At 31.1% G+C, this 19,207-nt stretch overlaps 1 protein-coding gene across 1 annotated transcript in view; it reads left to right on the top strand.

Annotated features, from left to right (window-relative positions):
* LOC145671119 (uncharacterized) overlaps nt 1-19,207 on the top strand; it is a gene marked incomplete in the record, with an annotated part of 396,384 nt that overhangs the window by 172,359 nt on the left and 204,818 nt on the right. The window contains 1 exon segment of the mRNA XM_081739909.1: nt 13,352-14,368. Within this exon segment, the coding sequence (XP_081596035.1) occupies nt 13,352-14,368 (1,017 nt within the window).

The following is a 19,207-nucleotide window of genomic DNA, read 5'->3' as shown; positions in this document are numbered from 1 at the left end:
CCATTGCTAGTAACATAATGTGGACATCTAATGAAAGTCCAGTATTGGTGGGAATATCTTAATCTACCAGATTTGGATAAATCAATATATTCTCATTATTATTTACTTATTTATTAACCTTTTTTGTTAACGAAGTTCAATATTTAGCTGATTTATAAGGGAGAAAATACGAATTTGGAAGTCATCCAGATTTTCTACATTTAAGGTACAATCTCTGCATTGACCTATTAGGATTGATAGGATAAATCTTAGGATGACCGGTAGCAGAATTCGTACCTGGAACTTCGATTAGGCTACAATACTACCACGGTAACGTTGGTGATAGTAACTATACGAATTACAAGATCTGAAATAATTTCTGAGTTAAAATTTACATTGCTCATCATATGAGGATAATATGTTAATCATATAAGGAGACATATGAGAATATGTTCATCATGTGAGGAGATATATGCCAGTATGTTCATCGTATGAAGGTACATATGAGAAATGTTCATACACAGTTTAATAAATTGTATGATAATATGCTCATCATATGAGAAGATACATGAGAATATATTTATCATATGAGAATATATGAGAAATGTTCATCATATAAGATATTATATGAATATATCTTTATCATATGAGGAGATATATATAAGAATATATTCAACATGTGTTCGCAAGTTAACATTTCCATTCATACAAATTTCGCAGGAGACATGGACTCCTCTCATAACAAAGACACCTGTATCATTGACAAGTTATCTATTGTTATAATTACTTGTAATACTTCGATAACCAAAATATGATGTATAATGAACATTCTACCTTTAAAAATGATTTTCTTGAAATTCTCTAGTTTTATCACGTATTCTTCGATTTACTCACTGGAATGCTAAATCTTATTCCTGGAATGCAATTACCACTGATGCAATTATATGTACATATAGGCTAATATATAGTATTAACGAATAATACATTGACAAGAATGTCTAATTGTCATGACACAAGTCCTGTCCTGTCTTCATTCATTATGCACCACTAAAGGAAACTTGCTGAGTGCCTATGTATGTATTGGATTAGAGAGAACGTTCGTTCACCGATTGAAAAAATGAGAGGGCAGAGAGAGAGAGAGAGAGGAGTATGATCCATATCTACGTATGTAGTGTACACTCTTACTACTACTGGATCCGAGAGTGGGTTGAGAGAATGAGAAATAGGAACTAGGAGCATACCACATGAGACCACCCTTCGCAGCTTACAAGGATTATCGTGTCAGCATTAAATCACCCGTTTCATCCTGCTAGTGTAGCTGCAATGGGGTGAAGTGCAAATTGACATGCACATGATTGCATAGCCATCCAAACTGTAGGTGTATTTGCATCCATCTCTCTCTTTACTGGTAATGTGTATTCAGCAGACTTGAGTGTATATGTGTTTTGTGGTAATATTTGACCATGGTTTCCATCTGATGAAATAAACACTCGATCGCGGAGAACATATGATGTTATTCACGTCGAATTTATGGTGAACATATTAAAAAATGTGTGTAATTTTGTTACTTGTATTTCCCAAATAAAGTAAAATAAATATTGAATATTGGATAAGATGAATAAGGTATGATGGAAAGCCTTAGGAACCATTAAGCTAATAATTCGCAACGTAGGGCAGCGACGCATTGGTGGAACCAGTGAAAAAGTTTGGTGAACCTCGAATTTCTATTCAAAGCTTTATATAAATCGTACGTTATTTCTTGCGCTTTTAATATAAATGGCAAAAATATTGTTTTCTATTATGATTATTATTATTTTCAAACGACAATAGAGGGAAAAAATTCGAATGAGGAAATAATCCAATCCAAAGTTTTAAATATTTCTGGAGACTTGACAACTGTTTACGTCTGTCAAATTTTACTATCCTCAAATTCCTTTAAGATATATTTTGAAACTGTGGCAGTATCTGGCTGAACCAAACTTAAAAAACAAAGATCGAAACATTAATTAGAAATTATTATATATAACTGATTGATCTGTTGTGCGACTTACTGTTTTCGTGGGAAGCAACAAAATGTTCGCTACTCTGCAGAATTTTATAGAACGACGAGTTCTTTTTACCTTCACGTTGATTGTATATGTAAGGAGGGAGGGCTTCTTTCAGATAAGAAATCCGTAGCTTGTACTCAGTTATTCTGTACACGGTACTGCTTTGGCTCTTTTCTCAATTTTGTGACGAGTATACTGGATAAAATCTTAGTTTAGTCGATCAATATATATTAGCATATAAATTACGTGTCTAAAATATGCAAAATAAGTAAATTGTTGGTTATAGTATATTAAAAGATAGTGATTAAATAGAACACAGAAAGTGTATAGAAAAACGAATTTTCCACTTTGTTAAAAGTTAAATTTGCGTTCCTACGTATTATTTTATTAAACAATTTCTAAAATTGGAAGCAAATTCTCAGATGTGATATTCCAAATAGTTTCATGTATGTGCCTTCAAATGGCCAAGTAGCTAACTCGGGTGCTTTCTTTATGTATGATCCCGGATTCGATTTCCGGTAAGGGTACTTACCTCGGATATAAGTCCAAGTCGTGGTTCGGATTCCACTTTATACAACACGCACTGTCTTATATAACCTCGGTGCTGAGAGGGACATTACACTCAAATTCAATCAATCGTTATGAATATTTTAACCTTTAATTGATTATATGTCAACATTTGATTGATTATGTATCAACATTTGATTGACTATATGCCTACATTTGCTTGTTTTTTTGTATCAGCATTTGATTGATTATATATCGACATTTAATTGATTTTTTAAATTAATATTTGATTGATTTTATATATTAACATCTGAACGATTATTTATCTAATATTTCGTTGATTACAGATAACATTTGATTGGTTATATATCAAATTTTGTCCTAACCTTTGGAGTAAGAATAAATTGTATTGTTACAGTTACTTCTTGCTCTTAATATCTTCCTTCTTAACATAATATTGCAGTCTTACTGTGGGCTACGACTTCACCCTACACTATATATGAAGGGAATAACCATAGAAGCATGTATTCAAAACTTGAAGTTTCGAGAAAACATTCTAAATTTTACGAAATCAAAGGTATAAACTTTAGGAATTTCAGATTTCGCTACTGAAGTTGTAAAATATAGCTGCACATAAGTACGAAAAAGAGTCAAAGATTTTTTTAAAAACACTTCAGGTTGTCAGTAGTTGGCATTTCTTTACCGGAACAATTAGAAGAGCTGTTAGCAAATTATGGAGAATTACTTAGCACAATGATCTTGGAGAAATCGGACGTAGAATTTCTCAGCTATTCATAGCTGGAAACGCTTCCTTTGAGCATTCATAGTTAACGAGCTGTCGGATCGGAAGATACTCTATATGCGATCGATTGAACGCGAAATCCATTGGTTTCATCAACAGCTGTTGCTAATTGATGAAGCACCTAAATTGGTTTATGTATGTATATATGTGTGTACGAGTGTGTATAGAATCCCCAATTGACAAATACCCTGCGGACCATAATAGAACATACACGGAATGTGATAATGGCAAGAGTGACCTGCATACATACATACATACATACATGCATACATGCTATTGGAAGCATTAGTTGCCGTGCAATAACGTATTAACAAGCAAGGCTTTCCAGAGGTTGTTACGTACTGCATTGCAGTAATTTCAAGGCACTCTAGAAGCGATGAAAGATGCATTAGACCCTGCATTAAAAAAAAAAAAAGCGAAATCTTTATGTGTGATCCCAATCACAAGTGTACAGTATAGTACACTGTTACAAAGGAATTGTCTGGACAGGATGTGGTTGATCCTCTTAGTCGGCTGATCCACTAACTTGACTTTGTAACAAGGGAACAGGTCATTCGAAAAGGAACATAATAGTGATATAGAATAAGCACAAGAAACAAGAACAGAATATGTGTTTGGTTGTTGTTATATGCTTTATAAGTATTATCAATAGTATCATGGTTAAAAGCAGCTGTTGATATTACAAGAAGTCATGAATTACAAGATAGCCAAAATGGTGGACCTTTTTTGCTTATTTTCTCCTAAAATCGTTACTATGTATGAAGCAAAGTTAAGCACAATGCATTACGTTTTTCTTACCGATGTTGATACACCATCTTTTATTTTTCTCTTATTGATTAACATATATGAAGGATTATTTGTCTATTTTCTTTAAAATGGACGGGAATTTTTAATACTTTGATTTCACTGATTTTTTTGTTGCTTTTTTTGAAAAGGCAAGGAACATGTCTGACAGTAATAGATAGTAATGTCGGATATAACACCTTGATAGTGTTATTTGTCAGTTAATAAACTGAAAGTTTATCAGGAGACCGTAGAACTGGTCCTAAATCGTACAAATATTGAGTGGATGTAAAGTTCATCTTTAAAACAGACCTATCAATTATTCATGAAATGAGATAAATTTACATTTTTCGGGTGCGAGAATGTTTTACCACTTATCGTCTCCTCATCTCAGTGGTTAAGGATCTAATAAGTCAAAACGCAAGAATTAATTGCATAAAAATATGGAAGGAAATCAATATTTCAGATTTCCATATTACTAATACGTATAACAAAAATGGCATCATTTTACATTCGCAATGAATGCTATTTTTAATGTACACACCAATACGTATGTAAAGAGAAGAATGTCAGTAGAGTATCAATATATGTTAAGTTCAACATCCGGTCATCCAATTCAGCAAAGGACAATGACTAACGACATTCCATCGTTTCAACAATATTTGACAGGATTATGTCAGTACAAGAGGAATATGTTCAAAAGAGTACGAAGGGCGAGAAGGGAGAGTATCACACAAGACAGTTGATATTACAAAACTACTTTACAAAACCATTTCCGCTGTATTGTTCATGATGCTTGTATTGTTATCATTTGACAATTGATATATAAGTGGGAATAAATATGAATTAAGGCATATTCGTACAAATAATAACTTGGTGTATATTGCGCTTTTTTTTTAAAAAAATGAAGAAATCAGGTATTTATTTCAACAGTATGATCTGATTTTTATTTTTAATAGTGAGTGTGAATCCCCAATAGTTAACGACGATACTTTTCCTTATCCTTCCAAGGTATTTTTAGGGAACAGCAAATTTCATAAGATCATAGTTCTCTCATATTCAAGAGACGAAACCCTAAATTGTTATTGCATTATTGATATTAATGCATTATTCGTAATGCATATTCTGTTTACTTATGGAAAACTATATTTCTACAGCTTCCATAGATTATACATTCCTATTTTACACATTTAGTAACAATAGTATTTCTTATTTTAGTGTATATTACTATTAATAAATAAACTAATACTTGAGTATTTTCGAAAGTGACGTATTTGTTTAGTTTACGGGTACTAGATACAGATTTATTTATTTATGTTTCGTAAGAAGCAACTTTCCAAACTTACTCATCACGTACATACGTTAAACATTATTATTATTATTATTATTATTATTATTATTATTATTATTATTATTATTATTATTATTATTATTATTATTATTATTATTAATAATAATAATAATAATAAATTAACTCTTCTTCTGTATAGGTATAATCTCAGTCGAGACTCAAACTAATAAGCTTGCTTTAGTTCGTGAATTGAAAAAAAAAATCTTATTAACTTCTTACTCTATTGGTCTACATCGGTCGGTTAGTGACCGTCGCGTGTAATTGGAAACAGGAAGTCTGAATTAATCAACATTTATATATTATTTTTTGTTAGTTGTTGTTGTTGTTCATGTTGCGTTGTGTACATTGTGTGTATACATACTTTCGCCAAATGGATTCATGATCGTGTTTACACAAACGTCTTTTTAATTAAGGAAATGCTTTTCTCCATGTCATAAGTAGGTGCTGCATGTTTTTTTTTTTTAAAAAAAAAGATTCGTGTCTCTCTTTTTTTATTTATTTTGTTTAAAATTAAGCGGGTGCTAAAGATGATTTATCATAATGGAATAGTAGTATAAGAGAATTACCAGTTAGTTTTCGTGAAGGCAAAGCAAAAACTGCGGAAAGGACGTAACGAGGATAGTTTATGACCAAGTTTAAATATGTCTTAACTTTAAATGCCTTAATTCGAAATAGGTATTTAACCAAAACTTTTACACATGTAGTGTATTTTATGTGAATAGTATTCAATATATCTATACCTGCAAATACTTTGCTTTTACAAATTAGAAATTATTAACACAAATCACTATTATTATTATTTAATACATTATATCAGCATTTATCAATTACTTTGAAGTGGAATCCATTTGTGTTAGTCAGAATGCTCAATGAACCAATCCATACTTGTTTCCTTCAAATGCAAATTTATATCTTTTTTTAAAAAAAATATCTTGAGCATATGTTAATAACAATATACTTATATTTTTAAATAAGTATTAATTAAAAATCTCTTAATTTTATATTGAAATTAATAAAAGAAAAGAAAATATTAGTTTTTTAAGAAAATAATTGGAAGCATCAATAATATTTTATAATTTGTAATTTTAGTTAAGCATTGGAATTTGTATAATCCATTATTTCTATTATCTATACTTATTAGAAATTCTCAGTTATAATGTTTGATATACAACCGACTTGAATTTTTATTTTTCCCTATGTTTTTGGGTTCATGTGTAATCTTTGGTTCGTGGACTACAGTATGAGAAACACTTTATTAAACAATGTTGTAATGTGAAATTTAGTATAATCTTAAAATAAATTAACTATCTTATACAAAACGTCTCGAAATTTCCAAGAATGCCTTGGTCAAAATCCGCAATTTATCGTATTAGTAAAATATACTTTGCCGTATAATGATGTTCATAAACCAAATAAATTTTCATTCAGAAAACTTTTGTTTTGTGCCCATCAGAGCCTTATTTCAGTACTTTTTCTCCAAATGAATAGAAGAGAAAACAAAGAAAGTGAGACAGAAATACGACTTAACCTTGGGTCTTAAAACTAATCTTTTTTTGGTAATTTTTTAAAAAGAAATAAAAATAATAATTTTTCATTGTACGCTTCTCTCTTTTTTGTGTCTGCATATATATATATATATATATATATATATATTTTAAAAAAACTACTACTGACGATTTTCGATTCTCATTTGTGTAACCTTGAAACAAAAGCGCAAGAAATTAGCAAGCATCAGTGTGTGTGTATATATTTGTATGTATTCTTTTTTTCCTTCTGTTTTTATTCGTTTTTTGATAATTACTTTACCAAACAAATGAATGTATAAGTAAAATAAATTAACAACTGTCAAGTACTTTTGACTTAAAACCCAAGGGAAAATTAAAAACAAAACAACAACAAAAAGAAGGCAAAAGTTACGTACATTTGAAGGAAAGAAAGAATAAAAAATAATAACAATAATAACTAAAATCATGTGATGTGTGTTTTAAGTAACTTACAACATACATACACATATATACACAAGACACACACACACGAAGACAAAAAACAAAACAAAAAAAAAACTGTTGATTACTTCTTTCTGAATGAGCATAACTAGTTTTCGTATTATAATTATTCACTGATGTATAAAAAGTATTAATATTCTCAATTCTATATAAAGACAAAAGGCCATTAATTCAAGCTTCCAACAGCAAAAGAATAGGAAATTATGAGGAAAATATGCGTTCAGGGGAAATTACTGTATTTTTCAGAAAATCGAATGCATTTTCTTTATAATGAGGCGTAGATCCCACATATAAAGAAACTGTAAAGTGTGAAAAAAATATATACGCTTTTATTACTGGTAACGTGTGCAAAAAAATGTACGATATACATAGGTATATGTAAAGGGGAAGGGAAGTACTTTTAATGCGATGTGCTTATGTATATAATATGTGAAATAGTGGTAATATTATTTTAACATTATTTTTACTGTTGTAACGGATCTATATATGTATTTTTTTTAAACCTTCCTATTGGAGCATTCCACAAAAACTGAGAAAATAGCAAGTACATGATCAGAGGTGGTGAAGGAGAATAAATCTTTTGTGTAGTGTTACATTACCGTGTATCGTTAAAACTGAGAAAACGAAGAGTTTGTGTCAGTTAATAATGTTAAAACTGAGAAACTGTTGTCTATACTTCGACCGCATCTACCGTACGTGAATATGTTGGAATTTTTGTTACCACATTCTTACTATGACTAATTCTGCAGTAGGAGAGACGCACCCTCATAAGGTAAAATAACATTATATATATCATAGTCAGTCATTGTCAACCCACAGGTGGATGAATGTCGCTGCGAATCTTCTCCATAATCATCTATCTCAGGTAATTCTTTTCCAGGTTACTTCGCGTGTATTTCTTGTCTTTGTCACACTGCCGTGTACGAGGACGTTTCCTAAGTTTTCTCCTGGTATTCAATCAAGAAGTATACAGGTATTCTGTAAATACTTGGAAATCACTTGTCGCGAACTGACAAGCACTACAGTCTTCGCCTGTATCGTTCTTAAGTCTTGATCTTATTCCTTTTTCACCTTCCATCATGTATTTCAGAGTGCAGTTTCTTCTCAGACCTGATTTAAACTACTAAATATGAGTGTATAGATGATAGGAATATAACTTCAGAACGCATTTAAATTGTAAATACACGTAAAAATACTCTCGAGATATATTTCATACTAAGGAAGTAAGACTTGAGTGTTTGTTATGCATATGTTTTGGTCATATTAGTATCATTAAAGTTATTATTATTATTATTATTATTATTATTATTATTATTATTATTATTATTATTATTATTATTATTATTATTATTATTATTATTATTTCAAAATTTATATTCCTATCGTATTACCTTCATTAGCAATTTGAGCTAAAATGCGGTTCTGTTTCAGAAGAATATGGAAAACTAACCTATTTACATAAACCTAAACTACTAAGTAGGATAGTGAAGAATAGGTTGGCCATCTTCCCTTTATGTTTCAGAAGAAGAGTAGGTTGGACATTCCCCCTTTATGTTTCAGAAGAATATGGAAAACTAACCTATTTATGTAAACCTAAACTATTAAGTAGGATAGATTGGGCACCCTCCCTCTTTGTTTCAGAAGAATGTGGAAAATTGGACATTCAGAAACCATATTAATAGAAAATTATAATTAGGAATAGGTTACGAGTACCATACATACAAAAACTTGCTATTTATTACTTCATTACAGTGGTATTCTTCTCTGAGATACGCAAATTAATATTCTTCTGATATTAGTCGCTCAAGCTTCTTCTTGCAGTTTAGTGTCAAGGAACCGGACTTCACACAAATGTACTGATGTATATGATAAAAACTTTTAATTAATATCACATATATTATTAATATTATCAGTCATTACTTTATTGAAAATACATGTGTGTTAGTCGTCATTATAATAACTAACTATTATGAACATGATAGTTATTTTTTTTGAAAGACTAGTTATCGCATAAATAAAGTTCCTTTCAGATAATCATTATATGAAAGTAATCTGACGTAATTATAAATGATCTTCTCTATAAACATACACAGGTAAAAATAAAGAACAGTTCTTTCGTACACAATATGTAGTAAACATTAATTAATCATATATATATATATATATATATATATATATATATATATATATATATATATATATATATATATATATATGTACAGGTTTGTGTGTGTTAGCGTTCGCTGCTGTTGGTCTCCTCATTGATTATAATATACGAACATGTGTGTGTATCTGATATATATCGCCCTGTTGGTGATCTATAATACATGTTCACATGTCAGGCAGAGTTGCTGTAACACTTCATATGTACTATATGTACATTAGAGGTATGTCTCTTTGTGTGTGTGTGTGTGCGTTTGAATGCTTGAGCTGTATAAGTACAGGAAAAAACTCGTCGAGTTGGATATATATTTTTTTCTATTTTTTTTCATTTTTTCTATTGTATTTTTTATAATTTAGTTAGTGCATATCACTACGTATTTCTCGTATTTAATTAATTATGTTTTCGCAAAAGGAGAAGAAAAACAATTCGAAATCCAAGTTTCACTGCATATTTCTGAAGGGTTCTTTGTAAGAATTGTGGTACTGATACCGGTGCTTAATTTTATATATAACGTCCCTGGAGCATTACTGTAAAATACCAAAAAAAAATTATCCCTTTTCTTTTCAATTAAACAGTGAATTGTGTCCAGGTGCATTGACGTCAGTAATTCAGTAATTATCCATTCACCTGCATATATGTAAAAAAAGAAAAATAAAAAAGAAAGGTTGTGTATAGTGCATGTACATGCATATTGTAACAATTCCTTAATTTTTGCAATAAAGTAATGAATACTATATATGAAACTATCTCTCCCATCGATTTATAATGTTGATATAAAAAGAGAAAATAACATAAAAAGCTCTCAAGTACTGTAACATGTTTTTAAAGTCTTATATTAATCTTATATAAAGACTTCTTTTTTTTCTTTGGAAGACTGCTAGAGGGGAGTGTAATGATTAGTATTTGGATTATAGCGGAAGGCAAATAAACAGGTGTTTTGCAATTTTCTATTTTTTTAAAAAATAAACTTTTTCTTTTTTTGAAAAAATCGTATTATCCTAACGACTTTTATTAATGCACTGTAATTAGAACCACTTTTTTCATGCTAAAACAGTTTTCAATATTGAACTATGGTACTAAGCATAGTGGTACGGAATATGCATGCAATAAAAAAATGCGACATTTTACGTTACAGTATACAAACTTTGAAACATTAAAAAAAATCTGATATAACTTTGAAGTCATTCGTCGCCATATTCTGATATAACTTTGAAGTCATTTGTCGCCATATTCTGATATAACTTTGAGGTCGTTTGTCGCCATATTCTGATATAACTTTGAAGTCATTTATCGCCATATTCTGATATAACTTGAAGTCATATCCCTCCACATTCTTGTATAACTTAGAGGTCATTTGCCGCCAACTGTGAAGCTGGTGCATTCGACTGATTTTCTCCGTTATTACACTTCGAATATTTCTAACAGGAAATACTTCTAGGGAAATTTGTTATACGTAGTTTCGAGAAGATCAACAAAAATACATTTTTATAGCACTAAAACATGTGTTTCGTGACGAAAAAGACAAGTTCAATAGCACGCGACCTTTTATGATAACACTGATACTAAAACATACTCCCCCTCCCCATCAAGCCTTTTGTTATGACGCTTTCAAGACAGTACACACTACGATTAATGAAATATAGCAGCCTAAAATTAGTTTTCTTTTAGACTTCACAGTTAATGTTTTCAGTGGTGTACAAATAGATAGCCATATTCATCAGAAACCTGTAGATGGTATAAGTACAAGAAACTTCTGGAGCTTACTAATTTATTGTCATGCCGAAGTCCGGATTTTCAGCTAGTTTCGGAACGATGTTAGCCCAGTGGCAGTTTTATTCCAGTGACATTGTACGTGTCAAGATATTTACAGACATACGATTCTGCAGAATTTAAAATAAGAAAGAAAGCTTTTAAAAAATACTTAGATCATATGTGTGTTTGCGTAATTAAAACGAAAGCATAAGAAGTAAGAAAATTCTAGAGACAGAAAAAAATGATCACTTCTAGCTCTCTTATCAGTTAATACTTTAAATCGAATAACGCTTCCATTTTAAAAAAAATAGTTTTCTTTTTCTATTATACTGGTATTTGCCACAGAAAAAAAACACCAAGGATTCCATTCTTTCCTGTATCTGGTACTTTGGTTCTAGCGTCTTCATGTATTCCTGTTATTTGGCATAAACGTACCGGGAATTTGCGTTTCAGGGATTTCTTATATCTTTCATAATGATAACAAACGTTTCACACTTTAGAGAATTTTTTTATTTTCCGTGGAACGGCGGAACGGAATTTTATGCTTTGGAACTTTATATAATAGAAATTTGAACATTTGATGACTTATTTTTTTCCCCTTCTTATTTCTATTTTTTTACACTCTTTGTGCGTGATATATTTGATGGTTGATGGTTAGCGCTTCCAACGGAAAAAAATATTTATGAAGATTCTGCCAATAATATTGTTAGAGAATAGTTATGGATCGATGCTTCCAATTCTAAATAATAAAAAGGAAAAACTTCTATCTATATAGGTTTTCTGTTATCACTTGTTACAGCACATATAACCAAATGCTTTCCTATGCTGCTAAGCTTCAGATGACACACCAAGATAACTATTGAAATATCATTTTTTTCTATCCAGCGTTTTTTTCTTTTTGTTCATTTCGTATTGTGATTGGTCGTTGTTATTTATTAGTTTTGCTTTTATTTAGTTCTTTTTTATGTAACACAACATGGAATGTTTGTCCATCGATTATTATTAAATTTTTTTTTTCTGTTTCTGCAGTTGATATGGGAAAGACTTTTACGGTATAGCGAGAATGTAGTATGTAAATTCAGCTATGTACATATTATCAGCAAGTTGATATCTGTTTCAAAAAGTTATATTTTCATATTTTAAATTTTTTTCATCTTTTGTAAACACTATAAATAAAGAGTATAGTACTTTTGGTTACTTTTGTCTTAGGTTGAAAAGTATTCACCTATTTTTTTTTTTTTTTGTCATCAAATATTGTGACCAAAATAATCATAACCTTCAAAATTATCAACAAATTTTAAGACTCACGCAGCAAATGATCGAATTGTAATTATAATCGATCATGTCGATGAGTTTGTATCATAATCTAAAGATTCTGAGTTCGGTTCGATTGTCCTAAACCATATTTTTCTCATTGTACGAATTTCACCAGATTAATACCGGGATGAAATATGAAATAAACATTGGTATCGCGTACACTGTTGTTTCTTTATTGAAATTGTAGACTAAAATATCAAACATGTTAAACAGATGATTTCCTAAGTTAAAAAGAAAAGTAACTATCAGTATTTATTATAATTCTTTTACTTGCTTGTATTTTACACAAAATATTGGAACAAATATTGTTTCATTTAGAATATCTGATAATAAAATTTTGATTCTTGATGGTCATTCGTCATCAAATTGTCTTGTTATAACACTCGAAACGATATTTCTGTGCATTAGAATTGCTCATGGATTGAGACGAGTCAGAATTATCATGACGAAATTTGGGACTAGTTAATTTGATTTTCTGTCTCATTTCTGTGTGATTTCTTAGTCTTGGAAGAGATATTCCTGTACAAATGGTTGAATGATTTTTGAATATATATTTCAGATTATTTCTTTGCATTGCCCAATTGCATATTCTTTGAATTGTGACATCTAACTAATTTGTTGCGTTTTTCTTATTAATTCCAGGCCTACAAATTGCCGAGGACACTTCTTGTCAGAACGGCGAAATACCATCAGGGGACAACCAAGAGTTGGACATGATGGAAGGAGACGGAGATGATGATGGTGTTAGCGAGGACACAAGTTTGGATATCTCCATCGACGCTGAGGTTCGGTCAGCGCAAGATGCCTCCTCTTCAGCTCACCAGAAGAGGAACAAACGAAAGAATTTTAAGCCTAGGAACATTGTGGTTTACTCGTATGAAAGTGAAGAAGCGGACTTAGATATTGATGAGGATCGGAGTGATGATGATGAGATGGTTGGTATTGGTGGTGATGAGGACGGTGAAAAGCCTTTGGACTTGAGGAGTGAGAACTCTTGTGCGTCTGTGAAACGGAGTCTTATTCCTGTAAGGCTCGACCGTGAAAGTACGCCAATGGACCTCAGTCTAAGACCGTCAGAGTGTGATAGTGATTCTGATAGTGACGTTGATGATGATGATGATAGTTTTCAGGCGATTAGCAATAGCAATAACTATGATGAAGACACTGAACAGTCAATTGTTGATCTTTCTTCTGGTGGTGGTGGTGGGAATGTTAGTGGTGGTGACGGTAGTAGTAAAATGGACTCCCACCAACACGAATCGTTCGACGAGCATCACCATCCGTTTCATCAACATCAATTTCAGTGTGATGGTAACAATGCCTTAAAACTTCCGTGTTACCCATGTTATTCGCCGCCCCGATTTTCTACCATGGGACCTATCCCTCATGAAATGGGGGGTGGCGGTGCCCCGTCTCAAAGTGCCTCTTCGTCATCAGCGTCGTCAACGACACCACCGTTTCCCTTTGTGACTGTGAGTGCTGCTGGTCATTTCGGGATCCCTGTGTTCCCTCCGGAGCTCAGAGACTCCAATACAACCGATGCATCGGCCATGAAAGAGTTCGCGGAAAACACTATGAAAGAACTTCTTAGCATATATGGTCTCAATGATATGGCGGAGTCCATTACAAAAAATGTGCCAATCTCTAGCTTTGCCTCAGGTACGTATGTATTTTTGTTTTGTATTTATGTTCCATGCGTTGATATAGTATCCTAGATCTGTATAGTACATGTAAATATTACAAAATTTAGTACTATTTAATGCAAAGCAATATACATAATTCTTCAAATTGATGAAAAATGGAAAATTTAAGCAAAACTTACTAAGTACATTTGACATACTAACCTCTTCTTGTGATAAAGGAAAGCGCTCTTTCAATTTTGTAGTTATGAAGATGAAACATTCCCCCGTTGTACTAGATATATTCTATTTAAACTGAACTTCTTTCAGCAAGTTCTTTTCTTAGTTACAACTCTTGTGTGTGTGTATGCAAAATATGGATCTTTGTGAATTCTTTAATGGGATCTTCGTGACTGGGGCGATGCTGACGTGCCCATTAGTCCTCCAATTAATCAGGCAAATTTAATGGAATCTTTGTGGAATTTTCCAGCACAAAATAGTACATATACCTATTAATGATGTCATGGTTTCGACGTAGAGGTCACGTTTCAGTCACTTAAAATGCGTCATTTGAACAACTATAGTACATCGTGAATTGTAGGCAAGGAATTAGTTTAATGTATCATTACAGAGATTATTAATTATTGTTCTAAAATTATTAGGACAGCACCAGTAACATAGGGTTACATCGTGAGATATTTCCTTATTGTTAGGCAAGTCTGCATAGGAGTAATGTAACGCTGGTTGAATATATAGTAGGATAATGTGATCCATACACTACGAGAAGTTACGATTGCAATAAAATTTCAGATTGCATATTAAATGTTTATTTTGTTCTTCCATTACATGCTTAGTTTTGACATGTGTTTCAGTACTTTTCAAATAGTAACGTATTTCGGTGTCATTAACAAATTTGCAAAGCAAAGAAACTTTAGGTCATTGATGGAACATACTATTGCTATTAGTTTGAGTTAGTACATAAGAAACAGTTACATTTTAATTGTTGAAGTTAAAAAGTGACAATTGAAGTTGGATAAATGTGCTGTTTTCATTTGAGACTTTTAAAGTTGAAACTAGTGGCCTACTTAAAAAAAAATCAAAACTTTTTTATATATCACTACGACATCCATCTGTGTGACCTTGCATGATTAAATTTTAAAAGAAAGAAAAAAGGAAACATGTTGAATTCATGTATGCCTAATAGTAAAAAAAGACGATGGTTTCCAAGTTTCATGAACATTTTTCTAAGAAAAGAAAGAAATAGAAGACAAGTTGATAAAGCGGTGAAAAGAGGAGAACCAATAACAATAAAACGAAATTACGTGACATTCGACTTTCTCGCTTACTGTTGGCAAACTTTACTAGACGAGAGATGTTAGTTGATCAATGAGCTTAACCGACAAAGGGTGTGAGAGAACAGAACAAACATGGCGAAAAATATTAAGTAAAAAGCGGAAAGAAATTATTCATATTTTAACAAGAAATTTTATTTTAAAAAAGGGTTACAAAGAAAGAAGTAAAACCGAGGAAAAGGGTGTGTATATTTTTTTCTACAAAGTCGTGACACGTAAGAATGCAGGATATCCAAAATCTGCTACCGATCAATCTGTTTTTTTTTTTAAAGTAATAATAAGTACAAGAGGATATTACTTTTTCTAACCCCTTAGATATTTTTCTCTTTCATGTAAAACTTTCTTTTAAAAATACATTTTCTATTTTCCATTCTTTTACATAAGATTCATACACACACACATACACACAGAGAACAATGCAAAGTATTCTTTCTCAATTTTACATTTATTTCATTCCAACAGCAGAAAAAATCTCCTTTTCTCTGTGTAACTTCCGTTATTTCATTTCTTTCGTTGAGTGTTTAAAAACGTTAGATCAAAGGGAGGTAATCAATCATATGTGAATTTATATTTTCAAAAAAAAAAAAAAAAAAAAAACTCGGATACATAAAACTTCTGGGAAGAGGGAAAGAAGAGAGGTAGAAAGAGAATTGGATATTATTCTTGAAATTTCTGAATGAATGCTACAAATTTGAGTATCTTTAAAGTAGAGAAAGAGAGAGAGAGAGAAACTAAATATTGCACAAGAAGGAAAAAAATATGCGAGATTACTAGAATTATACTTCGAAAAAAAATTGTGATAGAAGATCAATAAAGAATGTTACAAAAGAACAAGAAGATAAAAATGTTGATTGGGGTACTCCATCATTGTACTATGTAATAGGAACAACTAACTTTTCTAGCTTTTTCTTTCACTTCCCCTTTGTACTTTATATATATATATATATATATATATATATATATATATATATATATATATATATATATATATACCTGCACATAAATGTTTCGTAATTTTTGTAATCAGCACAGCTATCTTTCTTAAAAAAATGATTAACTGATTAACATTGACAATGTATTTTATATTGTCACTTATTTATTTATTTTCGTTTTTCCTTTGGTTTAGGAAAAAATAAAAACTGTCAGTTTGTTTTTGATTTATAACAAGAAATATCAGTAATTAGTTTCTCTTCCATTTTTTTTTTTATCATCAAGGGAATATATATCCGAATATATATTTTAGATTTCGCTTGTGTACAGTCAGGAGAATTTATAAGACTTTACAAATCATCTCGATGACATTTCCCTCGACCACAAGGTAGAAGATTTGAATCTTTTTATTTAGTAATGTTGATCGATTTTAGCTAACGATACTTAAGAGTATGTCTTGTAATAGAAATATTGAATGTGACTCAACAAGGACTAGTTGTTATTGTACTTTGAACTTTAAAATGAAAAGTGCACCAACATTACATCATGCCAAGTAGTGCTTCTCTACTAGCTGAAATGTTGTACCTTCCGCCCTCAGCTTAAAATTTTGTGTACCTCCTGACTTAAACTTGCTGACTGCTTTTATAAAGGCACTAAAGGAATAAATATTTTGTTAAAAATTATTGACGAAGTCATGTTGTGTTACATATCTAACGACCACGTGTTCCCAAACGATAGAATTAAGGATTAAAAATGAGATTTAGAGATACAATGAATATGGCAACTGAAAATTAGGAATTAAAAATGAGATTTAGAGATACAATGAATACGGCAACTGAGAATTAGGTATTAAGAATGAGATTTAGAGATACATGAATACGACAACTGAGAATTAGGTATTAAGAATGAGATTTAGAGATACAATGAATACGGTAGTTGAGAATTAGGAATTAAGAATGAGATTTAGAGATACAATTAATACGGCAACTGAGAATTAGGTATTAAGAATGAGATTTAGAGATACAATGAATGTGGTAGCCGAGTAACCATTATGCCATTTACTTACCGTATTTACCGCACGGTTAGACGATCCTGAAAATAATACCCTACTTTGAAGACGCTTCTTGAGAATTTTCTTATTTTTAACGAATTCTGAATCATCAAAATTACAAATGGTTTTATTGATATAAAATATATTAAGATATACTAGGTAAGTTAACATTACCAATTGTAAACTCATGCCAATTATTAGTTTTCTTTTTAAATTATGGTAATAAAAGAACAAATACCGATAAAATACAGTACTGTAAATAAAAACAAATACGGTACTTTACGGCACATGCATTTTTGCTTTCACAACATTTTCTTTTTTGTTATCGTATGTAAAATTAAAACAATGAGGGTTACACTTTAACGTTCGGTATAAACTATTACACAATGTAATATCGTTGACCCCTAAGTACCAAATATTAATTTGCCTAATGTAAGATGACCCTGTATCTGTCAAATGACATGTTTTAAAAAAATATAGTTGGATAAATAAGGGGAATTCACATCAGTTAATATTCCTCCGATATTAAATATTTCGTAACTTCTGACTTTTTTTTTTAACAGGACCAAGGAACTACATCCTTATCAGTAGTAATTGAACTCCAACAATATTTCATGAATTTCAATGTTTTAATAACGTACAAAAAATGATAAATTGAACTAATCCGTGTCATCGCGATTGCAATTCAGTATTAACTCAGTATTCTATAGTTCTAGATATATTCATATATGCTATGTAGTTAACCTTATTGCAATTACAAGGTTAAATTTATATTGGTTTTTGGTTGGGAATAAAAGAAAGAAGGAAAAGTAAAATATAATAAACTGACCAAGGACAACACAATTGCTAAAAGTGTTATGCGTTAAAAGAAAGAAAAGAAAAGAAAGAAAGAGATAAAAAAGATTTGACTAGATCCCACGCATTTTGTTTTAATAAGCGTTATTGTCCTGGATATTTGGAAAGAATTTCTCTTTTATTGGTTTCTTTTTTAAAGTTTAGTTTAAAACGAAAAGGCACAAGATTAAGGTTTAAAAAAAATGTTGTTAAGAAGCAGAAAAAGACAATTCTAGTGGCTTACACGTAGGAGAATAAAATGCTAAACGATCAAGAGTGAAGCAAGAGAGGGAAGAGGAGGAGGGCAGAATTGGATTGCATGAAGGGCACATGTAATTTAAGCTCTCCGCCCAGTAGGCTTATAATCGGACGACTGTCTGTATACAATACAATAACGAGGTTTTGCAATGAAAGAGAGAGAAAGAGAGAGAGAGAGAGAACAGAAATATATATACGATGATAAACATTTTCCTCTTCTTCTGCTCTCTTGTTCCATTCAGCCGATATTACAACTCTTGAAAAAAAAAAAGAGAAAACCGTTTCTAGTTTATATTCGCCTCCCTACTTTACTTACTGCTCACTCGCAAGTTCTTTCTTTTTCCTCAGTCCGAGTGAGAGATGATAAATTAGGCCTAAATTTCCTGCATTCAAACTTGTCACGATTCGAACTTTTCTCTCTCTCTCTCTTATGGTATATCTATCAAGGCTGGCT

This window comes from Thermobia domestica, chromosome 15 (assembly GCF_964235325.1).
Source record: "Thermobia domestica chromosome 15, izTheDome1.hap1.1, whole genome shotgun sequence".
Taxonomy (NCBI): domain Eukaryota; kingdom Metazoa; phylum Arthropoda; class Insecta; order Zygentoma; family Lepismatidae; genus Thermobia; species Thermobia domestica.
This window is presented reverse-complemented; position numbering and strand designations above follow the sequence as displayed.